At 55.9% G+C, this 25181-nt stretch overlaps 3 protein-coding genes across 8 annotated transcripts in view; 2 read left to right on the forward strand and 1 right to left on the reverse strand.

Moving 5' to 3' along the window:
• Positions 1 to 5546: 5546 nt before the first annotated feature.
• On the forward strand, positions 5547 to 9476 carry tmem161a (transmembrane protein 161A). The gene is made up of 12 exons (XM_029249287.1): positions 5547 to 5674; positions 6223 to 6326; positions 6422 to 6505; positions 6582 to 6679; positions 6847 to 7003; positions 7159 to 7310; positions 7422 to 7482; positions 7581 to 7724; positions 7809 to 7922; positions 8055 to 8229; positions 8303 to 8399; positions 8483 to 9476. The coding sequence occupies exons 1-12, from the start codon at positions 5672 to 5674 to the stop codon at positions 8779 to 8781; spliced, it is 1488 nt and encodes a 495-aa protein (XP_029105120.1). The 5' UTR covers positions 5547 to 5671; the 3' UTR covers positions 8782 to 9476.
• Positions 9477 to 12168: 2692 nt separating this feature from the next.
• Positions 12169 to 14188, reverse strand: borcs8 (BLOC-1 related complex subunit 8). 4 transcript variants are annotated; one of them, XM_018730776.2, is made up of 6 exons: positions 14075 to 14188; positions 13785 to 13897; positions 13610 to 13674; positions 13200 to 13307; positions 12787 to 12851; positions 12169 to 12639 (listed from the first exon to the last, which is right to left on the reverse strand). In XM_018730776.2, the coding sequence occupies exons 1-5, from the start codon at positions 14109 to 14111 to the stop codon at positions 12806 to 12808; spliced, it is 369 nt and encodes a 122-aa protein (XP_018586292.1). In that variant the 5' UTR covers positions 14112 to 14188; the 3' UTR covers positions 12169 to 12639; positions 12787 to 12805. The 4 variants fall into 4 exon arrangements, with proteins under 4 accessions (XP_018586292.1, XP_018586289.1, XP_018586291.1 ...); XM_018730773.2 differs by having other exon boundaries at positions 12787 to 12872; XM_018730775.2 differs by lacking the exon at positions 12787 to 12851.
• A 13-nt stretch (positions 14189 to 14201) lies between these two features.
• LOC108921632 (neurocan core protein-like) overlaps positions 14202 to 25181 on the forward strand; it is a 30096-nt gene continuing 19116 nt past the window's right edge. Inside the window, exon 1 of one of the 3 annotated variants that reach the window (XM_029249279.1) lies at positions 14202 to 14394. In XM_029249279.1, coding sequence (XP_029105112.1) covers positions 14381 to 14394 — 14 coding nt within the window. In that variant the 5' untranslated portion in view covers positions 14202 to 14380. Of the gene's footprint in view, positions 14395 to 18697; positions 20167 to 22654; positions 22878 to 25181 lie in introns of those variants that run through there. The other 2 variants (XM_029249282.1, XM_029249280.1) reach the window with 2 other exon arrangements.

Here is a 25181-nt window from a genome sequence, read left to right on the forward strand (position 1 = left end):
GCCGCTTTAATTTTAATACGAAACCTCTTTTAAATTTAAAAAGAACCTTTTTTATTATTTTTAACAAATTACAAAATTGTAAACATATTTCATTGTGCACTATGTACTAAAACATATTAATTTCATTTTATTATCAATGCATTTCTAATACGCAATGATTTAAAATATTAATTCTAAATAAAATAATGAATACGATGCTATGAAACGGTGGTTAAGAAAAAAAACCTTAATATAACATTTTATGTGTCATTTTTTCAGTGTCGCACGCGCGCCTTTTGAAACTCCTTCCTACTAATTTGTGGGGAAAAAAAATAAAGTTATGACACCATGCAGAGAATCCGGAGCGTCCAACATCAACACCAAGTTCACCAGCGCTGCGCTCATCAGCATCACAATGATGATCAGTACAACGACGTCTGGGGACACACAGCCACAGCCCCCCCCGCCCCCCAACCCCACCACTCCCACTCCCACTCCCACTACCCCAGCCCCTCCCCCTGACCCGAACCCCGACCAGGGGGCCCTCGCCGCTTTCGCAGAACTCGAGACAGGAGCCGCGTACAGCCGAACGGAGGGAACCATGGGAGATTTATTTCCTTCCTTCCTTCCTTCCTTCCTTCCTTCCTTGCTTCCTTGCTTCCTTCCGCACCTCACACACCTCACACACCTCCCACTCCCACACAAGAGTCATTAACGCATTAAGAGAACAGAGGAAACCTCCACTCATCTGGACCTTTTCATCATGGATGTATGAGACGAGGGCGGGTTCACAGAAACAGCAAGAAGTAGAGAAATCCTATTTGAAATAGTTCAACGTTATCAGAAATGTTATGAATAATAATAATAATAATAATAATAATAATAATAATAATCCCATCGTGTACTTACACGCCGGCGTCTTCTGTGATATTCCAGCAAAAACGGCCCTCATTGATTCCTTTCATTTCAGGGGCCAAAACAAAAACTATGTGAATAAAACGTTCCTGGAAATAGATGAAATTTGAATAAATCCAGAGTTGCGAAAAAGATGTTTCGAGCGGCTCCTGTGTTTCTCGCGGTGTCTCGAGGCTCCAGGACTGGTTCTGTTTAACACACACTCACACTCACACTCACACTCAGACACACACACACACACACACACACACACACACACACACACACACACGACAAGTGTTTCCCACACCGGAGACAAAAAGTCCTCCACACTGTGGCATCTCCTTCAGCGGTCCAACTGTCCAACTGTCCACTGCGGCCTGAGCGCCACTGTTCTGTCCCGAGCCGAGGACGTCCTCAGCGAGTAGGAGGGACACCGCAGCGATGGACACGGAGGAGGACAGAAGAGACATTGCACTGCAGCTTTCCTTTTTGCCCCCTTTTGCCCCTGTTCGCAGAGGACGGAGAAAATGCATGAAGACATGAACGAGGGAAGAGCTCAAGACACGCTACACACACACACACACACACACACACACACACACAGTGTGGACCTGAAAGACGACACATACAACAAAACACACTTTGTTCAAACGGGCCCTAGAAGTTACCGTAAAGCACCGCCTGCAGAGCCTCGTGCGCTTGAAGACCCCCCCCCAAACAGCTGGTGTGGACGGTGCGAACGAATCCGAGCTCGGTGCGCTCCAGCGCTCGCTCTCCACGGTCCATCCGTCCGTTCGTCCACAAGGCTGCGGGACCCCAGCCCGCCCCCCCCCCGAGCCCCCACCCCCACCGTCCGGACCGCAGCGGAGAAGGCTGCACGTGCACGACCCCCGACGCTGATGCCAAAGCGGGTGCGGGATGGGGGGGATCGCCTCGCGCCGGCTAGCGGACACACGGCTCGCCGTCATTTCCACGCTGGGGGTCCCGAGCGCCGCGCGCCGCCGGTTTGGTTTCCTTTTGTCTCCCTCCGCAGGGGGCAGTGAGCCAGTCCGTGCACGCGGGCAGGTCCGCTCGTTCCACGCATGGCCGTGGACGTGGTGATCCCTCGTGGGCGACGATGTGGACGGGAGGCGGAGGTGGCGTTCGCACGAGCTGTCAGAGTCGCATACGTCATCACTGCGTCCTGACGTCACGCGGCAGGAGGGGGACCTCGTTCGGAGGGTAGCACCAGGCGACAGACCCCCCCCCACGGTGTGTGTGTGTGTGTGTGTCTCGTTCAGTTTCACGCGCCCGCTGAACACATTACAAGTTTATTCCTGAGCCGCGTGACTCTCACGCTCCATTTTCCACGTGTAAATCCATAAGGGCTCCTTCAGCTTTATGAATCATACAAGAATCATGATGACATTCAATAACTCTGTCCGGACAAGCGACTTGGGGGGTCGCGGGCGGTAAAGATGATTTTCAGACGAAAACTTCTCCCTTCCGACCCTTTTTTTTCATAAGTTCTTCTCTAATTATGTCCAATTATTGTGTAACCCACCAGTGGCAATATTCACCTTCATATCATAACCACACAGCCTATTAACTGCCTCGGGAAGTGTGTGTTGCAGCGGGTGTGTTTCTCTGTCATAGAGCGCAGCTAAAAGTGCCTCCTCTGTGTCACACACACGTGTACAAAGTAACACACACAGAGTACATTATTTTACACCGTTCTTACTTATCTTACACCATCCGTCACAACACAACCGTCTTTACTTTCTCACACACACACAGTGGATGGATGAGAAGAAATTTTTTACAATACTTACATAGCTTTATGTGGGCCTTGTGTGCATCGCGTGAAACTAAGAACAAACAAAGAAACAACAACAACAACAACAACAACAATAATAATAATAATAATAATAATAATAATAATAATAATAATTCAGTTAATGATTGCCGCGTGTTTCAGAGAATCATGTCCATTTTCATCCAGTCCTTGTTTTCCTCTAAACTACAGAATTTCAGCACGAATTCTACACAACTTTTTAAAAAGCACCGCGCACAACTGGCCTAACAGAACATGTTCCACACGTTATTAAAATAATATTTCCCTTTGCGATCGTGTCATTGTCTTCGAGCTCATGATTCGAGTCATGTGGAAATTTTTACCTGCTTTTACCGTCACTAAAAGATGGGTTTTTATTTTAACACAAAGTATGGATGTTGGCGAGCAAATGTTTCTGGATTCACAAGGTAAACAACAATCAATGTTTACAAGTAGTAATAACTGTCAACGACGGTAACAGTGTACACACACAGTGTGGTAACAGCTGCATCCCCAGAACAGAAGTACAATGAGTGTAATAATTAATAACCGGACAAACGAACACTTAAGGACACAAGTTCGAGCGGACAGTAAATAGAGTAAATGTCAGTGTAAATGTCAGGGTAAACTCGATCGAAAAGACGAAACCGGGTGCGAACCGTCGGCGCGGAACCACACGGCGCAACAGCGCCACCTGCAGGCAGAGCCGCGAGCGTCGAGTACGAAGAGTAGCGGCACGTGGAGGTCCACGCGTGGAGGCCTGGGGTGGGGGGTCGGGGGGGAAATCGCACGGGCAGCACTGAGCAGGAGTCATTAACAGTGGTGATGGGGAGGAATCGGACGGAGTATGAAAAAACACTGAGTGGGGGGAGCCACTCTGCGTGGAAAGTGCGTGGAAACAAACCCCGTTTCACTAGAACAACATCAACTATTTATACATAGAGAGTGAAAAAAATACATTTTATTTCCTCCTTTTTCTACAATTATTTGGGTTAAAACGTGAACTCGGTTCGAACTGTTCTGTTCGTACTATAATTCCCGGAGAATATCAGATTTTTTCGAACTTTCATATCATATGTCACACACATATATATATATATATATATATATATATGGCGAATTCTAAAACCCGGTACTTACCATGTTTCTTACCTGTTCACTCAGTGTAAGTGTAATGATTTTCCACGAGAGGCTCATTTTCCGCAATAATCATTTTAATGGACACATGATGAAGAATCTGGTTTGTTTTATTAAAACACAAATGAACAAATAGCAGTAAAATTCACAGATAGGCAACAGAGCAAATAGTAACGGAAACAAATTTGTTTCAATGACAACAAACTGGTCACTTTGAGTCCGTTCGCAGGAAAATACATGTATTTTAGAGGACGTTTTAAAACACAGAAAGTTTACATTCTTAGATAAAACCCCACTTTTAAACAACAACAAGAACAATAATAATAATAATAATAATAATAATAATAATAATAAGTGGATCTGAGCGACCAGAATTATTATTATTATTATTATTATTATTATAACAGTTGCAATAATAGAAGAGCGAAGTGCGAGAAGCTCCTTCTGCTGCTGAGAAACTGCTGAAACGGTGTCTCGGGGCTTCTGGAAAAACCTCCAGGACACGGAGGAGCAGAACCGCGGCAAGGAGCGGCGCACGCTGCGGTTGAGGTGAAAACAGAGTAAATGCCCATCCTAGGGAGGGATGCTCTCGGTCCCTCGCGCTGCTCCCCCTACGCTTCTCACTGATTGAACCGCATATGTAATCAATCAATACCTGCAGTCGGGCTGAAAGATACTCAGCGGTCGAGTCGCTTTTCAATTCTTTTGGTGTAAATTTCGAGTAAAGTTCCTGTCCTCGAGGATGGAGCCGCAGCGACCCTCGCGCCGCCGCTCAAACGGACATCGATGTGATGACAAAGGGTGTGTGGGTGTGCGTGTGTGTGCGCGGGGGGGTGACATCAGCAGTGACACAGTCAGCGTGGGGCACCACAAGGGGGCAGAGTGGCCACGGTCAGGGTCAACATCACATCTCACGGGTCACCGTGGTCACCCTCATCTTCTTCATGTCATGACATGAGTGTCTTCATACTGGGGACCATCGGTCGGTACGGTCACTGCACACACCTGGTGAGAACACACATCTAATCACGGCACACACACTCTACATAGACACACACACACACTGTGACTGTACACACACTGGCACTTCGTCTTTATTCTTTATTTACTTAGTGTGTGCGAATCTGACTCCCTAAACACACTTGACTTGTCGGTAAAAAATCTGTCATTATAACGAGAATTGAAAACATGATTTAATAACTTGTACAGCTTCCAATTTATAGACCAAATTTAACTAGCGATGTGAATAATATTAAGGAGGAGATCATGTCAGCCGCGTGTGTGTGTGTGTTTGTGTGTGTGTTGGGGGGGGGTGCGGGGTTCACGTTACAAGGAAAACAGGTGCAACTGAGTTAAAAAAGGAACAGGACGAGTTATTCTGGCTTTCAGGCCAAACAGGGATCTGGATCGATAAGAAGGAACACATCGCTGCATATGTTTCAATATAGTGTCCATATATTCTAAAATTACAAACAAGCGTTTGATATACTTTTGAGCGTTTGTTTGTTAGAAACTTCATTTCCCACAATCCTAGTAGGCGGGACGTCTGACAGTCGATTGGTCAACACTGTCTATGACCCCTCTCTGTCCCGAACGATGCTGCAACAATTGTCCAATCACAGCAACACTGGGACAACTCAGCCAATAAGAGTGAGAGGTGGGTTGCCGTAAAAGGTCATTTTGAAGGTCTCAACCAATGAGCGAGAGAAAGAGGTGGGCTCATGGGGTTGTCGTGGAACACGCCTTTAGAAGTGGACGGACGCGGCTGTCGCGGAGCGGCGGAGTTCCACGCGTGGGGAATTGGCTGCTGTATAGAGCGGAGCACTGAGATAAGAACGTGGGACGATGGTGAGCAGAAGGCTGTTTTTTGTCGGAGGGTCTAACTAAGTGCCGCGTTAGCATAAGCAGCATGATGTTGTGGGCAGTTGTGACACTGACTGACACACAGCTGTTATTAAATTAAATTTATTCGTCGAGGCACGTGACTTTGTTCAGTTACTTACTTATTTTATGCTGCTGGGTAATTTTACTGGAGTAGCTGGGGGTAGTACCCGGGTTCAGCACCTGGAGGTGGGATTCGAACCTGTGACCTTGGATGTCACGTGTGTGTTACCACCACGAGTCGGACGGACTTCTTATTTGTCTGACAAGTTTATTGACTGACGGTTTCTTTCTCGTTTTTGCCCTTTTTTCATTTGTACTTGTAAGTTGTTAGAAGGATGTAAGGGCAGTATTAGTGCACTTTACCAGGGTAAAACCCTGCTGGTGGCAGCTGGACAGGAAGGGAAGCGCAGAGAGGGCATCGGGACGCAGAGGTGGAGGTGTCTCTGGCTCTGGCACTGATGTGTCCCGGCCGGGGCGTGTCGCTGCCGTACCCCCCCCCCCCCCCCCCGCAGGCCCTCATGGGGGTGCAGCTGGTGGCGAGCCTCCTGGCGGCGAGCGTCATGCAGAGGTTGGCCCCCCATTGCTCCTTGGCCCGCTGGCTGCTCTGCGACGGCAGGTGAGCGCCGGTCCGCGAGCGTCTCGTCCCCGGGGCCGGTCGCCCTCCCTCCCTCTCTCTCTCTCACGCTTCTCCTCTTTCCCGTTCGCTCTCAGCCTCTTCCGCTTCAAACACCCGTCGGAAGGGGAGCTCTGCGCCTTGGCCGGGAAGCAGATGCCCAGAGCCGGCAGGAGGGACAGGTACGGGGGAGGCCCGGGAAGCGCGCTCGCCTGGTTCTGGCGCCGGGGCTCACGGCAGCTCCGTCCCCGTTGGCAGGAGGCAGAACGGCGCCGGCGACGGCAAACCGCTGACCGTTCCGAAAGACATCGACCTCCGGCTGGAGACGACCCCGGTGAACGTGGCGGACGCTCTCGGTGAGTACGGCTTCCCGCGGGCGGCGCGGCCGTCGACGGGACGGCCGAGCTGCCGGACGCCGGCGGTTCTACGGGGCGCGAAGGGTGCCGACGCCCGTGCTGCCGAAACGGTACGGGACCCCGCGGGAAGTGCCGCTCGCGCCCCTGAGCCTCCTTCCTGTCTGCAGTTCTGCGTTTCTTCCTCGAGTACCAGTGGCTGGTGGACTTTGCCGCCTACGCCCTGGGCGTCTACCTCTTCACCGAGGGCTACTACTGCGTCGTGGACGCCAGCAAGGAGGTGAACATCGGCGCCATCTGGTGCGTCCTCACCGTCCTCTTCAGCCTGTATCCTCCTGGACCGTTACCTGTTGGTCGCATGACCCGTCCTCGCAGGACGAGCTCCTTCACCGTGACGTGTTCCCTGGGCTGCTGGGGAGGGATCGGGGAAGTGGGCTGTCGTGGCTCGTCCGTCCCGTGTGACCCTTGACCCCTGGTGCCAGGAGGACCCTGCACCTGCTGACCAGCCATTACTTCCTGTCGGAGGAAGGTGGCGAGCGCTCCGTGTGCCTGGCCTTCGGCTTCCTCTCCCTTCTCGTGGCCATGCTGGTTCTGGTGGTGCGGGAGGACTACCTGGAGTTCGGCTTGGAGCCGGGTACGAGCGCGCCGTCCGTCCTGCCCATCTTGCTCCCAGCCAAGTAAAGGCGCCGCCTTTTCGCCACCCCTCCTGCCCCGCTCATGCGCTTCCTTCCTGTCCGCCTCGCAGGCTTTGCTGATCTGTTTGCGAACCTGGAAGTCTTCGCCAACCAGCGAGGCTACGAGTGGTCGTAAGTGTCCCGCGCTCCCGGCACGCCGCGGCCCGTTCGTCCGTCCGTTCGTGCCGTGTCCCGCGCTGCTTGACGTGGAGCTTCGACGTTCCCCTCAGGGTCCCCGTGACGAAGCTCACCGTGAAGCTCTTCCTGGCGGCGGCCTGCGCTTTCATCGGCGCCCTGCTCGTCTTCCCGGGGCTCCGTCTGGCTCAGACTCACCTGGACGCGGTTCACATGAACGCCCACCGCCCTTTTGTACAGTAAGGCTCCGCCGGATGGACAACCGTGTCCTGTGACCGTGTCCACGGGGGGCCCGACACACCCTCGTCTGGTTTCTCCCGCAGGGTCCTGCTACACGCCAGCTTTCTGTCCCCGGTGTTGGTGCTGGTGCTGTGGGTGAAGCCCATCGCTCGGGACTTCCTGGAGAACGCGCCGGTGGGAAAGAGCACCGTCACTCTGTGAGCCTCGCTGTGTGCTCTCCGCGGCAGTCTGGCCAGCGCCCCCTGCAGGCGTGATGGAAAATTGCAACTGCTCGTATTCCTTCTTTTGCTCTGATGATGGTGTGTGTGTGCTTTCTCAATGTTCCCCAGCATATCCAGCTCCGCCTTCAGCTCTGTCCGTCTCTGGACCGTCGTGCTCCTCTGTGCTCTGCGCCTGGCGCTAACCCGCTACCACCTGCAGGCGTACCTCAACCTGTCGCAGAAGTGGGTGGAGCAGATGAAGAAGGAAGCCGGCCGCATCGCCGCCATCGACATTCAGAGGAAGGTGAGGCGCGGGGTCTCCCGCTCACGGCACCGCGGTCCCGCCGCAGCTCGGCTGAGCGTCCCCTCCTCCGCAGGTCACCAGAGTGTTCTGCTACCTGACCGTGGTGACGCTGCAGTACTTGGCCCCCATCCTGCTCGTGCTCTTCTCCACGTTGGCCCTGAAATCTCTCGGTGAGGTCCCCGGCGTGGGTGCGAGGAGGCTGCTGAGGAGCGACCTTGGGCGCACTAACGCTTCCCTGCGCTTTGTCTGCCAGGTGATTTCTCGTGGGGACTCGTCCCCGGCAGCCCCGGCACCGCGCCGGCCACGGCCCCTCCTACGGCCGCTCCCCCCGTCGTCCCGGGGCCGGGAGACGAAGACGACGTCGATGAGATGGACGAGGACATCCAGGCCACGGTGGCGCGTGTGACAGAGGCCCTCTCAGCTCTGCGTGCCGTCCTCACGCCGGTCTTCTACCGCGGTATCTTCGCTTTCTTCACGTGGTGGGTGGCGGCCTGTCAGGTGATGAGCAGCCTCTTCGGCATCTACTTCCACCAGTACCTCATGCAGAACTGAGCTCTGGCCCCTGGGTCGCAGCGGACAGTGAGCAGGGGCCCCCTGGGCTCAGAGTAACTCCTTTGTGTTTAACCATGATGTAACCGCTTTACCGTGGTGCAGAATCATCGGGGGACAGGTGGGTTGGGGGGGGTCGATTACAAATTGAAGAAGGAATCGAATGATGCGGTTACTGATGTTTATGGATGCATGTCAGAGGCTCTAAGTGCGGCGCTGAACCGACCGGCTTCTTTTGTGACCCAACGGCTGTAATAACGGGGTAAACGATGAGCAACGCCCACATTTCACCTTGTTTAGACGTTTTTATCAGTTTCTGGTTCCATGCAGTGTCTGGACACTCAGGGACTGTGGACTAGGACTTGGTTTCCCGCAGCAGCAGTCGCAGCGACTCCTTATGCACCAGCTCATAAACGGGACTGTTATGTGTGTTATAAATTAGTAGTAAAACTGGAGTAAGTTAGTCATTTGGTTACAGTAAACACTCCTTGTTGGAACAGCCCATTGATTTTATTTTTTAAATTGAATTTACACTAAATCAAAACGTTTAAAATCCTCAGAACTGTTGAGTATAATCAGTTTAAATTCACATTTCCTTGTGTTGGTGATGAACAGTAGTTTATTTAACTGAACTCATGTTTCCCGAAGTCTGAAAGGTGTCCACGAGTAATTTGATAAAACAGTAGTAATAATAATAATAAGCTCCTTTCTGTGTTCTGTCCGGATTGTGTAACCCTCCCTCCCTTGACTGTCCCAGCACCAGCCCCCATCTTCACTCAGTGTCCCGGTGGCTGACCTTTTGCCCCCATCTCACCATGTCCGTGTTCTGCTTGTATCCAGTGCACGTACATTTACAAATGGAGGTGGTGAAAGTAGACGTCTTAAAAATAGTAATAATAATAGTTCTGACCTTTATAAAGAAGGAGAAAGTGAGACTAGATTTGACTTTTTGATTTGACCTCTCCTCCTTGGCCCGGGACCCCTCAGAAGTGCCCAACGAACAAGGAGACTGTGCCACGCTGACTCCAGACAATCGCTCTCTTACCTCAGCACCCGCCGCTGATCCCAGCTGCTCCGCAGCGCCGCCAGACAAAGGCTGGGCTTCCTCGCTGTCCCCTGTCGGCACCGCCCCTGCCCGCAACACCCCGGCATAGGTCGGCTTGCGCTGCGGGCAGCTGCGGGCGAGATGATCCCCCCCGCATTGGGTACAGCGGTGGGGGCCTACGCAGTTCTTGCCCAGGTGGCCGAGCTCCAAACATCGCTGGCGCGTCATTGTCTTACTTAATCTCCCGGTGTGTCCCTGACAAAAGACATAAATGGCAGGAGGGAGGCTGACCAGGATAAAATAGGTAACCTCTTGCCCTACCCAAGGTGAAAGACGCAGGCGGGTGCCTATAGCCGTCCATCCCCGACCCAGACGAACTAAAAAGCGTTTCCGTCCAGTCCGGATGCCCAGAAGATCCCGGTCTTCCTCATGACCGGGGAAGACGTCAGCAAAATCCCCCAGGAAAGCCGCCACGACATCTGCCGACGCGGACGGTCGCAACTCTTCTGTCCTCCAGAGTGGCTCGATGGAGTAGGGTAGCAGCTTGGAATGCGTTGCAGTCGCCCTACACGTCTCCAACACCCTCCGATAACGTTCGTCGGTTGCCAGCATGACATCAAAGAAGGACAACGGCCCATTCCTCTGGATGCAGACAATGTCCTCCGACGGAAGTCCCAGGAGTCCAAAGACGATCTCGCGAACGAATGGAATATGCTCGTGAAATCCAACGACATCGTCCCGGTTCTTCCAGCGGAAGTGGATGGTATTCTTCAACGCCTGCATCCTTCCAGCCGTCGTCTTCGCCACCAATGATGGTCTCTCGTTCTTCCCAGGGGCTGCAGACGTCTTCGAGGAAAACCCTACTCTGGACAATCTGGTACAGAACGGTTAAAAACAAAATCTTTGCGTCACCCTGTGGGGACGGCGGACAAGCCGCCCGAAACCCTGCCCCTTAGGCGTAGCAGGATACCCAAAAAGAAAATAAAACTCCTACAAGGGAGCAGAGCTTCACTTCAGGAAAGCTGCGGATATGCCACACGCAGTCCTGAAAACTGGTCCGCTCTGCCGCCGTTAAAATCTCCTGTACTACACCGATCTCAGCCGAAAGGCCGAGAAGCGACTCGTTTGCACAAATGCAATGAATTCTGTCAGGGCCGTAGCCACCTGCCCCCCAAGCGCACACGGAGGGAGGGGTCTGTCTGTCCCTCGTCACAATGGGAGGAGTCTGGAGCCGCAGTAAAACATTTTTGTTGCTTGGCCTGTTGCAAATGAACCGCATTTAAAAATCAGCAGTCACACTCGTCTGTGTGTGTGTGTGTGAGAGAGAGAGAGACCCATCTTACTGGACAGAAACACTGCTCCATTGTCCATTTCACTTTGTGCTGTATGGAATTCAGCGGCTTCCACTCGTCCGCACTTTGTTCTGGGCTCCCGATCAACCGCGCACTTGTGCTTTTTGGCCCTGCCGGGGTTCGCCGCTGTGACGCGTGTGGGCGGGACGACGCTCTTTCCACTAGTCCCTCCGTCTGCCTGCGAGATGCGTTTTAATACGGCTCTGTCCCGCTGCGGAGGCGTCGCAGGCAAGTCGTTGCACACCTGGTAGATCAGAAAGAGCAGCAAGGCCACCGTGGGGTTCAAGTAACACAGGGCAGCGCAAGATTCCTCAGGGCTCATCAGTGAAAGCGGAGGTCACCTGAACAATTGACGACGGCACTTCATGACGGTGATGTGCTGCATTTTGTACCCGGGCCGCAGCTGTGGAGAACATCGGCGGCACAAGTCAAAGACGGTACAAACTCAGCAGTTCTGCGAAAGGATGTGCACTGAGATGCCTACGGGCTCCGATCGCTCCCTACGGGGCAGCCTGACCAGCCGAGGCCGCTCGATGGTCCTGCCCACCAGGGTCCAAAATTGAGTGTATAGGTTCTCATTTTTGGCCCCGCTGTCGTGGAATGAGCTCCCTGTGTCTCTTAGAGCTGCTGAATCCCTCTCACAGTGAAGAAGGGTCTTGACCCCATCTCTTTGAGAGCCACTTCTCTCCTGACGGCTCCATAATTGAATCCAACTGCATCTGTTATGATTATCCACAGCATGTATTTTCTGTTTGCACAGAGGGATGTGAACCAGTTTGGTGGTGGTGTTACACACACACAAGTCGTGTGTCCACAGTCCTATGTGTGTGTGTCTGAAACTCATCACAAAGAGCATGTTTGCTCTGAGCCGTCGGTCACCCTGGGGAAAAGCGTGTGCTGTATGGATAAAGATCCATGTGAAGCTAGTAGAAGGTATGGAACAGGATTCATTCCACTGCATATTAATGAGACCAAATCCAAAATAAAGTGCACATATTTAATACAACGGTTACACAGCGGTGACCATTGACATATACAGGCTAGTCACACTCAGCTCGGAAAGATTTAATGAAAAGCAAACAATTACTGGCCACTTCTTTGTGATTCCACCCCAGGCGTACATTTAATTGTGTAAAAACAAGGTACAGTCTACAAAAAATACATTTAAAACTTTGTTCATCTGCACCAGAGCAGCACTTAGTCGACTCAGCGCTTTACCCAGGCAAACATGGAGGTCAAGGTGGATTCAAAAAGCCTCATCATCTTGTGTTCAAAGAGCAAAGGAAAAAAATGCCTCAGAGATGCAAACCCCCCCCCCCCCCCAAAAGGGAGGAACTCCGGTTAATCTGCGTGATGCTGTTCTGTCCCGTAGCATCCTGAACCGGGGAGATAAGGCCAGCTCAGAGCCCAGAACTCTGCCGTTCGCCATCGTCCTTCGGACGGCCGGCGTCGGCGCCTCGCTTCCTGCGGAATGGAGGAAGTATGAAATTATATTTGGCCACAAATATCTGACCTGATCTGAAAAAACAGAAATAAAAAGAAAAAAGTCACTGATGTGACAGCAACCAGCTGAATGGGCACAGGGGGTGTTGAACCTGCATTCACACTGACCTGGCCTGCTCTCCAGGGCTCAGGAGGTGGAGGTGCGAGGGGGCTGGGGTGCAGTGGCAAGGGGACTGGGAGAGGAAGTGACATCACTACAGCAGCATGCATGTGCCATAAAACACAAAAGATGAAACAAATCAAAGAGAGAACCAGGGAGGCACACAAGCGGCAGCGCATCCACGACCGTGCGCGCACAGCACTCGGGTGCGAGCCGTGACCGCGGTAACAGCGCGAAAGTCACCCACGGGGATGTTTCTTGTGAAAGACGACACGCGGTACGCACTCCGAACGGGTGTCAATGAGCCAGTACCATAAGAGCAACGATGCGAACGGGGTGCGCTTTCACGTGCGACGTGCCACACGAGTCCCGGCTCCCGCCGGTAGGCGGTCTAACGCGGCCGACCGTCCGCGGGACGTACCGGCGGCCCTGGCCTCCGCCGATGCGGTCCCTCGTGCCGATGGCCTGGTGCAGAAGACCCTCGATGCTCTTGAAGTAGAAGCTGCTGTTGGTCATGCTTTTCACTGCGCTGCGTGTCAACGAGGAGCAGAGGGAAGCGCACAGAGCATCAGCGCACCGGGACACCGTGTGTGTGTGTGTGTGTGTGTGTGTGTGTGTGTGTGTGTGTGTGTGTGTGTGTGTGTGTGTGTGTGTGTGTGTGTGTGCGTGCGCCCGGCTTCCACCGGGATTTCAGTGCACAGCGAAGTTGCAGTGTCATTTCGGGTTCAGTTCTACGTGACTCTCTCTCTGCTGGTGTCACTATCACTATGTTGTTACTGTAGTTTCAGCGTGATTCACCAGGCTGATGTCACGCTGTCGGGGCGCTGGTACCTGCACGCGTACTCCACCGTGTAAATGGCCCCCTGGCTCTGCTCCTCCCAGCTCTGCATGTCCGTCTGTCACGAGACACAGACGTCACGTCAGCGACGCGCGCGCGCGCGCACACACACACACACGCGCACACACACACAAACAAACAAACGACACACAGACAGACGGAGCTCACTTTGTGCTGCACGAGCTCCGGCAGCGACCTGCGCACGTGCTCCTGCAGTCGGTAGAGCGCCACGGACGGCTCGTTGGCCAGAACGTACATGCTCTCGGTGAACTTATCCGTCACTGCGAAGTTAATGGCAAGAAAGCAGCAAAGAAACTAAGACTAAGGGACAACACACACGGAAGGAGTCACGCACTGCACTGCAGTACTACTAGTAGTAGTAGTAGTGACTAGTCGGCCAAGTAGTTGGGCAGAATTTAAAAGGCAACAACAAGGGAAAGATGACTGAAACCGAGTACCTCGCTTTACTTTGAGCTGCATCTCCTGCTCCTCCATGGCGGGAAGGGAACGCGACGCATCAGAACATCACGCAGCGCTGTAAACAGAGCGGGCGCGGAAGCGGAAGCGCCGGGGGGGGGGGGGAGGGGGGCGCCCGGACATCCGGTCCGACTGGAAACACGGCGCAGCGGCGCGACGGTTCCGGCACTCTCGAGGCCGCAGAAAGCACACGTCCGCGTGACCGGCGGAGCCGCGCGAGCTGCGTCAAAAGTGTCACCTCTCGCTCGGTTCCGTGGGGAAGTGTCTCGTGAAGGGCGACGGCAAAGATGACGAGCAGAAAGTGAGCGGGCAGTGTGACGTCATCCATCAGTTTCCCTCCTCGGGAGACGTTCGAGCCGCTCGTGTGCGCGCGCTCTACGTGAAACATACTGTTTGAGTATATTATAAATATACATATATACATGAACTGAGCGAGGTACTTACCCTAAATTACTCCAGTAAAGTTACCCAGCTGTAAATGGGCACAGGGGGTACAAACGGGTAGGGGGCGCTCCGTGTCCGTGTCCGTGTCCGTGTCCGTCCAGTAGGGGGCGCTGCGGTGCAGCGCTGAGCCACTTTACTGTTCACATCCGAAATACACATTGAGATCTGGCATTACTGCACTTTTACCACCACTTTTACTTCTTTTGATTTAGTGTGGACTCGCAGTACTGTAAATAAGTGAGTAACAGCGCGCACACACACACACACACACACACACACACACACCAGCCGCTCTCCCAACAATTTCCCAGCTGGAGCCTCTCTGCAGGTTCTCCCCGTGAAGCTCTTGGTTCTCCGCTCTGCCGTGTGCTGGAACTCTGCTCTCTCCGCAGCTCAGGGACGCGACGCTTGGCTTCCGCCGCCCCGAGAGGCCCTTGTGCTTCTCGCCGATCCGGGTCAGAGCAGAGTCTCCGGGGTCGAGGAGGTCGCGCTCCTTCCCCAAAGAGGAGGGCGGCGGCAACGTGTCCTCGTTTCCCGGAGTCCCTGCGCGGGTGAGGCCGAGGCGCTCCTGAGCGCGCGCACGTGGAAAGAGGAAGCGAGGGTCTCGCTCGCCGTGCCGGAGCGGCCGGAGGGTGTCCGGTCGGTGTGCGCGTTTCTCTCGGCACCGCGACGAGCAGCGGCGTCTTCGGAGCCCGGTGCTGCCGAAAACGTGCACCCCCCCCAGCACCCGGTGGCGCTTTGATGGCGTTTCCCCCACGAGGCGTTGCGCTCCGAGTCCGGTTCCTTAACCGCTCCGAGGGCTGCGCACGCAGAGCGTAGCACTTAGCGCTGCTGTTGCACACACCGGGAGGAGGAGGTGGTGAGACGAGGTACAAAGCCAAGGGGACTGAGGTACCCTGTGCCATGACCTTTGACCCTAGGCACTGGTGCGGTGTTCCCATCAAGGTGTGTGTGTGTGTGTGTGTGTGTGTGTGTGTGTGTGTGTGTGTGCGCGCGCAAAACACACCCAGGTTGTCCTTGAGTTTGCTTCTGACCTCATGCAGCACATGTGCTCGAGGCTACGGAGGGGTGGGGACACATGGGCTGCTTCCAGCGTGGAATTTTTTAATGCTGATGGATTTATATGAGAATGTGCGTAATAATTTGAACTAAAAGCAGCGAGGCAGAATTGTGAAACTCTGAGCAAGGGCCGCGTGGATCGACGCCGTGCTCGACCGATGGGTAGCACGTAGTCCCGGAGAACGTTCCAGCTCGCAGCGGTAATCAAGTCCAGGGGAGGAGGGAAAAAGAGACGTAGCATTTTTCATATGGCGGTGATTGAAAAGCAGGGACACAAAGAGAATTAAATATGCCCTTGATGTCCAGTGTCAGCGTTTAATACACCTCTTAAATCCTTTAGCAGGCTGCTGCTTCTGAAACATACCCTGCTTGTAAAAAGATAATATAAGTCATGAAAGCAAACGTTTAATTATAAAAGCGGACTTTGATGAGACTGAGCGGCGCGGAGACGGGTTCGCGGTGCGTTGAGCGCGACCCTCTTCGCGTCCCCGGTCCGATAACGCTGCGCCGCTCTCCTCTCGGCCCCCCCTCCGCAGCGTCCGCTTCCCGTCCCTGGGGGGCTCGGCGTAACCCCCAAAAGTGTGTTTCCGGCAACGAGACTAGAACAGCGTCCCTAACGGTGGGAATTAATTCTCATTAACGGAGATTAATACGCACTGACAACATCCCGGCGCCTGCAGGGCTGCTCTTACCTGGAAGGGTGTGTGTGGGTGTGCGTGTGTGTGTGGTGACAGTGTTTTGTCCTGCAAACGGCTGCTCTCTCCCTGAGTCCTGGGGGCCTGAGAACGCCGTAATAAGTGTCAACATCGAAGGCCTCTGTGTGTATCGTGCCGCGTGCCGGATTTGCGGGGCCCGGGCTCGTTGCGCAGCGTTTCCCTCCTGCACCGCGCTCTGCTTCCTTCCTGTGTGTGCGGCGATACGCGCTTGCGTGACAACACGCGACCTGTGTTTGCTTGCCAAACTGCCTCCACGGCAGCGCTGACATGTGTGCGATTTTGCTGCGACGCCGCAGCTGCCAATCTCAGCTGTGCCGCGTGGATCTGCGGAAAATTCACGTTTTCGTTTTCATAGAGTGAAGTAACGGATGAAGAGAGACGCACGTTGAAGGAGGCGTCGCGCAGACGAGCTCTGCGTTCGAAAGCGCAGGATTCCTCTCGGCCGCAGCGACGAATTCTCTTCATCTCCGCACGCCGCCGCGCATTTCTTTTGTGCGTCCGAGTGTCCGGCCTGATTAATTGTGCGGAAATTTCAAGAAGAACAGCAGCATTTTCTTTTTTTCATGGTCTGTGTCTGCTGCGCGTCCAGTGCGACCGGGGCGGAGATACCAGTCTGACCGTGGGCGACGTGAGCAGCGTGTTCTGCAGGAGCCACCTGCCTCTCCGTGTTCACGTGTCTCTCCATGTGATGCCTGCAGGCGATCGGTTCAGTTCAGACCACGAGCCTTGAACCCGTGGCCTTTGGCAGCACTGGCTGTGTGATCAGCAGTGTCAGAGCAGGTCCCGTCCCACGCTGGTGGCGCACCGTCCCTGCGTGTCACCGCACCGCACCACGCTAATCCCACGACTCACTGCTTAGGTAACGTCCTCAATCATTTATCCTGCATCAATTAATCCGCGTTAGTGGGCGGCTTTCAAGCGTTTAAGCGCCGACGCGTCACCGCTGCGCTTTGGAGCGCCGTGAGTGAGCGGGGGATCGGCGGTCCCGGACCGCGTCTCCGGAGCCGCGTGCCTCGGGGGGCGTGGCCCCCGTGCGAGGGCGTCGCCGCGTGGGATGAGACGTGCGAGAGCTGTGGGAAAGGCCCAGCGGCACACGGTGCCTGTTTGGTCACGGGAGGAAAAGGAGGAGCAGCTGATGCAACGCAGTGAAACACGAGACGCCGCCGCCGCCAGGCTGATTCACCGCTATAGACACTCGAACCCGCAGATACGGACCGGCGTGGCCTGGACGCATAACACGCCAGTAACGAAAATAAATCCTGGGAAGGATGACATACCGTGGTACAAATAAGTACCTGGAAGCGACAGCACACGAGGTAACGATGACACACCCCGGTGCCACGAACGTACCCTGGTAAAGCAGCCCAGACGCACACGGACCGTACTACCCAGAATCACGCGCCGGGAGCGATTGCACTGCGGTGTCACGAAGGCTATGCAACTGTGTGTGTGTGTGTGTGTTGGCCCTCCCTCTCACAGCCCTGCCACCGGCCCAAGGACCGTGACTCGCGTACATCACAGGGACCCCAATCCCTGCCGGTTCATCCCAGCGTCACAGTGCCAGGAAGATGATGGTGACGAGGATGACGTGAGCAGGTCTACATGCGGAGGACCCCGCACTTGACAACAGTGTTTAGTCGCTCACTTGAGAGGAGAGACTGATGCTGCGCAGCACATAGAATATTTACGAGCGCAGTCTTGTATTATGAATATTCACACAATGACCAATTTCCATTGTTTTTACATGTTTGCACTAATTACCAGTAGCTTATCGTTGTTCATTAATATCTTTCTTCGGCAACGTGCTCAGCGTGTGCTGTGTGTGTGCTGTGTGTGTGTTGGGGGGGCTCCGCAGTGTGCCGGACAGCTGGGACTCGCACTGAGAGCACCCCCTGGCTCCCCGCGGCGACGCCGGATCGCTGCGCACGGCACCGTGGCTCCCGCCCACTTTGTTTGCTGCCGACGCGCCGGGAGCAGCCGGCCGGGACGCCGCCGATTTATCTCGGAGCCGTCGTGCCCGGCGGCCGCCGCGCTGCTCACGGACGTAATCCCTGCGTGGCAGGAGGGGAGGTGTCTGCCGGGCGGCGTTCGGCGGTGGTGCTCTGGCGAGACTTGACAGAGAGACCCTGTAGTGGTGATGCTTGAGGAGATGAGTTGCTCTGTGGAGAGCTGATCCCGATCGCAGCGCGGCCTCAACCACCTTTACTTCCAGCAAGAGGAGTCGGGAGCCGTCGTTCGGTGCGCGGGCCGGACGGAGAGCCGGACACACGCGCCCTCCGCCCGCTGTCTCCGCTGTGGGCCGTCGGCGGGCGAGCGTTTACACCTCCACATCCCTCCCTCCATTTTCAGCGTGTTCCTTTAGCGGCTCCTCCTTCTTGTGGACTGTGGACGAGCAGCGACAGCAACAGCGAGGGAGTGGGGGTGGCGGCGCACCTGACATTTGGAAAAGTCACTGCGGCTAAGCAGCTCGGAGTGACTCGGGCGTCTGCTTGTCCGCACTAAGTGTATCATACATACACGCATATATACGGTATATAAATATATATATCATAGAGGTAGATGGCAGGCAGAATGATACAGTGTCAATATTTCTGTCCTCCTCACAGGTCGCGGCACCGAGAAGCGGCTGTGTGGATTTTTCAGGTGGGTGGGAGCGCGGGGGTGCGCTTTCGTAGTCCGGACCCCGTCGGATCGGCTGCGTCGGAGGCGACTCGCCGCTGATCGCCGACGCCAGGTGACGGCGCGAGGTTCGGTGACGCTTTGGCGTGTTGCCGGTGCTCGGCCGCCCCTCTCGCTCTTCTACCTCGGGCCCCTTTCGTCACCCATCCTTACCTGCTCCTGTGGATTCAATGCGTTTCCTCCTCCTTCTTTTTGGCCATTTTTTGGACAGAGCGGGGGGGCTTCGCTCCGATTAGTAAGCGAGTGACGGCGTTATTTTGGCATTTTCGGGACGCCATCGTGTTCTTCAGTCAAGGTCAAAGCGAACGCTGCCCCTTCCAGTGGGGCCGCGCACACAGCCCAGACACAACGGGAGCAGAAAGCCCCTCTTGATGAAGAAACCAATTGCAAGTCTTACCAGAACTATGGCTGGACCGCAAAACTTTAGCCACGGTTTTGATTTCACCCTCATTTGTTAGGGATCCGGTCATTTACGTTCCAACAAGTGGGGACCGCACTCGCACTCGCCCTCGCCCTCGCACCTGCTCCCTCTGTGTCCTGCGGTGCCGTCTCAGCACTGGCGTGTCGGTGTCTTCAAAGCCGTCATCACTGCTGGCTGCGCCCCCATCTCCTCATCTCCTCCGCTGCGCGGTGCGGTGATCGTCCAGCGAACACAAACAGTCCGGCGACCAATTATGGAGTTCACCTCAGTTAGACGCGGGGACGCCGGAACCAGGAGCGCAAGAAAGGCCCGCGGACGAGGTCAAGCTTCACTTTTAATTGGTGCTGACCAAGTGAACTGCGGTGTCCCTGGCTCTCGGCGGTGGAGATCTAAGGGACGCGAGCTGTGCCACCATTAGTGCGTTTGTGCGGCACACGGCGGCGTTCCTGAACTTCCGTCATGCGTCATCGCTCCCCTTCAGGCACGATGTCGCCGTTGGAAAGTGCCTGTGATTCTTACCGCTAGGCTCTCTGATCATCCGTCACGCAGGCGCCGGCGTTCGCTCGGCAGTCACGTGAACCACGACTTACTCTTGCTTTGAGACCCCCGGGACGGGAATCGGCTGCACTTTAAAGGGAAGAGGAAATTCTCCGAGCCGAGCGTTCGGCCACCGGGGACGGCAACCCGGGGAACGTCAGGAGATCGCAGCTTTGCGTGGCACGCGAGAGAAGAACGGGGCCTGGCGGTCTTGGAGGTGCGACCTGCTCACCCACCACGGTACTGCGTACACGTTTTTCGAGCGCCACGACAACGGCGATGAGAAGCCGGCGGCAACTCGACGGCTTCGGGATAATTACGGTCATACCATCGGGCACTTTATGGTTCTTTTATTGCTTGTCAGAAGAGACGAAAGGGCTTTTAAAAATGTTACAGTGGATTTGTTATTCTCTTTAAAGTAGCATTTTAATCAAAGGGAAAGAATAAGATGTGTTTTCTGCGTTGAGTGAAACTGTTTACTAGAGCTGGGAAAGAATGAAGCGCTTTCCCGGTTGTTACGTGTGTGACGGGTGGGGGACCAGTGCCCCCCGAAGTCTCTCTGCCGTAGGGTCCTTCGGACACGGTCCTTTGGAGACACCGCCGGTGTCCGACAATGCTGTCGCATCCCGATTTCCCCGTGGGCCGCGTCCCCTGTGTGCGCGCGTGTGTCCCATAAACAAGCCGGCGTGCGGATTGTTCCCGAACCCTGCGGTGTGAACTTGGTCACCCTGCGCTCAACACCGTGCGAGCCTGATCTCTGTAGTGTGAAGTGCATGGTATAGGTGGGGTAAGAGCGACACCGTGGCCCCACGCTACACACACCACCCCGCTTACCGAGTCCCTGAGGAAGTCTCGCTCTTTGCTGTGTCGTCTCACACGCACACACTCTCTGAGCTCGTCCGGAGCGGCGGGGCTGCACACGTCAAGGAAACGCACGTCAGGTAGACCACAGGCTCTTCAACTCCATTCGTTCTCCTGGCAGCGTTCAAATGCGTCCCGAAAGCGGTCCCTTTCTCCTCTCAGCCGGTTAAGGAGCGCACGCTTCCGCTCGCTTCGTTACGACTTTCTCTGCGCGAGGTGCAGCCGGCGCCTGGATCGCATGGATCGACGCAGCGACGCCTGGGACACTCGTACAGGTGACCGTCGGTGCGAGCGGCTCGGTCGCCGCGGAGACGCCGTGCCTGAGCTCCCCGTGCTGCCGAGCGTTAATGGGCCGCTTGGTGACGCTGGATCCGTGGCGTGGAGCGAGAGCAGCAAACAAAAACGACCGAGAGATCGTGTGCGAGACCGTAAAAAGCCACGAGGACATGGTGGCGTCGCCGACGAGGCACCTGTTCGTTAAACATACATGTGGTTTCATGTTCGATGTCCACAGTCACATCTGTTCCGCTGACCGAGTCAAAGTGAGTTCGGACACTCGGAGGTTTTATCGTTTGTCCAGCAGCATCTTTTTTCCAAAGGAGTTGGTACAGTGTATCTTACTGTGTGTGTGTGTGTGTGTCGTACTCGTCAGCACAACAACAACTGGGCTCATGTTGGGACTTGAACTGACACCCTGTCGGGCACTTCTCCTCTTTGCACCACTGTTATGTTGATGTGCAGTGAGGCTGTGAGTGGTGAGTACTGAGTACCCAGTACCGAGTATCCCCAGTTTTCCACGTGGCGCCTCATGTCACCGTACGCTTGGTTTGGGTCTCGGCCCCCGAAACCTTCACTTCCATCTGCCTCGCCGGTGTTTAACGAGGAAGGAATATGTGGAAACCTCCTGCTGCACAGCACCGTGGTACGAAGCGCGGTATTGATCTGCGGTACCCGCCCTCGTCAATGACTGACATGGAAAGGGGATGATGTTGCTAGGCAACCTGAGACACTAGTGGTCCCGACAGCCCTTTCCTTCCAGCGCAAAGGTTCACAGAGGTCGTGTTTACGGGTTCCTCCGCGACATGCCGCTGACTGAATATGAATGTGGACTACAACACACACACACACACACACACACACACACAAGTGTGTATGAGGAAAGGCAAAGGGCCTTTATTTACCACGGGAAAATAAGCCAAGTCAACAGTAATACTTTTTGAACAACATTAAAAAGGCACCAAGTTATAAGTAGACTGTGTTCCATCCGTCCGTCCATCTCGTCCCGGAGCCTCCGCCACGCGCTCCCAGCATTCCCTGCTCTGTCCCACTCTGCCCCGGCGTCTGGCCGACGCGCCGCACCGCAGGTCAGGCGACTCGGCCACGCGGTCGCTCTTCCGCTTTTGGCCGAAAGTTCTGTGCTACCGAGCGCCGTGGGGAGCTGCCTTGTGGCCTTTCCAGGCGAATCCTTCCTCTTCGGTGTACCCCGCGGGGGGTCCTCGGTCCTTCCAGACCTCCCAGCAGGCCTGCGCAGTCTGTGTGGGGGGGGGGCGCTCTCCCTAAGGGCGCGTGTGTGTGGTCTGCGGAAGGGCTTCACACACTTGCACGCAGCTGCTCGGTGTCCACTGGGAGTCAGCGGAGCTGTGCGGCACCCAGCAGCTGTGGGCTGATGAGTGTGTCCTCCTCACACAGCGACAGGCTCTTGCATGGGGCGAGTCTGCACCTCTCTCTCTCTCTCTCTCTCTCATACACTCTCTCTCTTTCCTCTCGCTCTGTCTCTGACAGACACACTCTCTCTCTCCGTCTGTCTCCCTCCCCCCCCCCCCCCCCTTGCTCGCACCCACGCAGCCCGTCCTGCAGACCCACACTGTGTTTCTGTCACGGTCGCTCTCCGGACCCCCTGCGATGCTGCGCTGATCTCGGACTGAACGCGCGCGGCTCCTTCGCGTTTCTTTCTCTCCCGCTGACTGCGGCTCGGAGCGCCGCGAGGAGAGCGCGAGGGGAGCGCGAGGGGACCCCCCCGCTGCGTCGCCGACACATTCCGGGACTCGAGAGCAGCGCGAGGGAAAGGTGATCGCGCACCGAAGCGCGCAACTGCTCATCCTCACTGCTACACTCTTCTTACTCTTTTACACTGGTACCGTGTTACACTGTTACACCGCTTCCATTTTTACACTGCTACACTGCTTTATGTTGCCGCTCAGCTCGAGATTTCCTCTTTCCTGGGTATAATTAAGGTTCCGCCTACTATAGTAATTCTGTACAGATTTTATACCTCTCCGACTGCTTCGCGTGGATGACGTGGGAAATGCTCGCGCGTGGGTTCGTCTGCGGGTTACGGTGTGTGTGTGTGTGTGTGTGTGTGTTGGGAACAATCAACGGCCACAGTCGCGCGCGCCACGCCACGGTGACGCCGCCACGCAGGTGTAACAGGCAACAGGTGACGGTCACGCGTGTCACGTGACTTTCGGCAGTGCGGTACAGCGTAATGTCTGTGCGTGGGTCCCCCACCTGTGTGACGACGCGTACACGTGTGTGTGTGTGTGTGAAGTGCGCGATGCCACGGATGTGCCAGCGAATACACAGCTGGTGTGTGAGCGAACGGGTGTGAGCGGATGTGTCTGGTCCCTGCAGGAAGGTGTGTGAAACCGCTCGGGTCGGAAACGGTCCTCGCCGGGGGGCCGCGGCGAGCGGGACGGGGGCGCCTCTTTGGCCTCGCGAGGGCGGGAGCGACAGGTTAGAGGTAGCGGAGCCCCCTCGCCCCACCCGCCGTCGGGGAGGCCTCGGCTCTAAACGGGGCGCGTCGAGGTGCGCCGGGTCCCGGCTTTCCTGCACCCCCACCTACAGCGACCTCACGCTGGGCGACAGCTCCGCCCGGCCGCCCCGCGAGGAGGGGTGCGGGGCTGCGGGGCTGCGGACCCCCGCGTCGGTGCAAGTTCTCCGCTGCTTTCCCAGCGGCCGAGGGCCGCTCCGTAGCGGGGAGGGGAGCTTCCGGGGGGGGTCCGGGGACCGAGGAGGCGGCTTTCCGAGTTCGGCGCCGTGTCGTCGCGGCCGCTGCGCCGGTCGACGTGGTCTAGCCGGAAATTAGCCTCGAGGGGGAGGCGGCGAAAGCGATCTTTCCCGCCGCAGCCGAGCGCGGTCTTCGCCTCGCCGCTCACGAAGGTGGAGGCGAACGTTCCTTCCCGGCCGAGCGGCGGCCCCACCGCGCCGACCCGTTCTGTTTTTAGCCGTCGGAGCGTCCCGGGCGGGGCGGAGACGGGCCGGCCTCCCTCGGGGGCCAGGCTGCCCGGGGACGGACCCCGACTGCGGCAGGGCTCACGCGGAGGGTGTGACCTCAGAAAGACGAACACAGACGCGCGGCCTCGTCCCCCGCGTCTCTTGACGGCAGCCGGTAGCGCGGCGGTTACGGCTGCTGCCTTCGGACCCCCAAGGTTACAGGTTCAAATCCCACCTCCGGCTGTAGTACCCTTGAGGAAGGCATTTACCCTGAATTGCTCCAGTACAATGACTCAGCAGTATAAAAAGGGTAAATCACAGTAAGTCACGTTGGAGAAAAGCACCAGCAGAGGGTTTGTGCGGCAGGTTGAGCTCCTCATCCCGAGTCCCGCTCTGACTTTTCCCTGCCGGCTTCAGCGATGCCCTCGGTCGACGCTCCGCTGCGTGGGCCGCGCGCGTCTGCAGGAAGGTTTAGGCCAAAGATCCAGCCCGGGGTCTCGGCGCGTCCGTCCCCGGTCCGAGGTGTGCCGGAGACGCCTTTCGGCGCCGCCGTTCGCTCCCGTCCAAGCGGCGCCACGGCACGCGCGTGTCGGTGCAGCGCGGAGCCTTGGATTCTCGCCACCGCATTGCGAGAACGTGGCGCATTTTTTCGTACGTGCGGTGCTCGCGTTTCACGAGCGGCGTACGGCGGACGCGCGGGAAGACGCGCTCGGTGCGCCACGGAGCGACGCGGCCGGAAGGCGTCGTTTCTACACGCGCTGTTTGATGACACCGTTCCAGCGTTTCCGGTCGCTCCGGCGAGCTCAGGTCGCGGGGACCGTTGCCGGTTGCTCCGTGTCCCCGTCCCTTTTCGTACCGCACTTTTTACCACCCCCGTTTGTTCCCTGCCCCTCCGCTGGGAGTTTAATTTATTCCCGCCTGCCAGGCAGAGCCGAAGTGGAGCGGCAGACTAATTCGTGAACAAAAGCCAAGTTGTTATCAGTAATGTACTTTTCCCTTGTTGTTCCGCAAGCTCACGTTCTTCCTTTGGCCTTTCAGCGACCTCTCCTTTCTCTAAGGTCACCGCCGTCTTCTTTCAGCCTATTAACAGATTCTTAATTCTGCCCGTGGCCTGTGTGCGCGTGGGCGTGCGGTGCTACTTGGGTCACGGCTACAGGG

The sequence above is a fragment of the Scleropages formosus genome, chromosome 25, assembly GCF_900964775.1.
Source record: "Scleropages formosus chromosome 25, fSclFor1.1, whole genome shotgun sequence".
Taxonomy (NCBI): Eukaryota; Metazoa; Chordata; class Actinopteri; order Osteoglossiformes; family Osteoglossidae; genus Scleropages; species Scleropages formosus.

Coding starts and splice junctions, on each gene's coding strand:
- tmem161a (XM_029249287.1), top strand. Junction 7,311..7,421: donor GGAGTTCGGCTTGGAGCCGG/GTACGAGCGCGC, acceptor TCCGCCTCGCAG/GCTTTGCTGATCTGTTTGCG. Junction 7,725..7,808: donor GCCCACCGCCCTTTTGTACA/GTAAGGCTCCGC, acceptor TTTCTCCCGCAG/GGTCCTGCTACACGCCAGCT.
- borcs8 (XM_018730773.2), bottom strand. CDS start 14,111: ATGGAGGAGCAGGAGATGCAGCTCAAAGTAAAGCGAG. Junction 13,675..13,784: donor CGGAGCTCGTGCAGCACAAA/GTGAGCTCCGTC, acceptor GTCTCGTGACAG/ACGGACATGCAGAGCTGGGA. Junction 12,873..13,199: donor GGCGGAGGCCAGGGCCGCCG/GTACGTCCCGCG, acceptor ATGCTGCTGTAG/TGATGTCACTTCCTCTCCCA.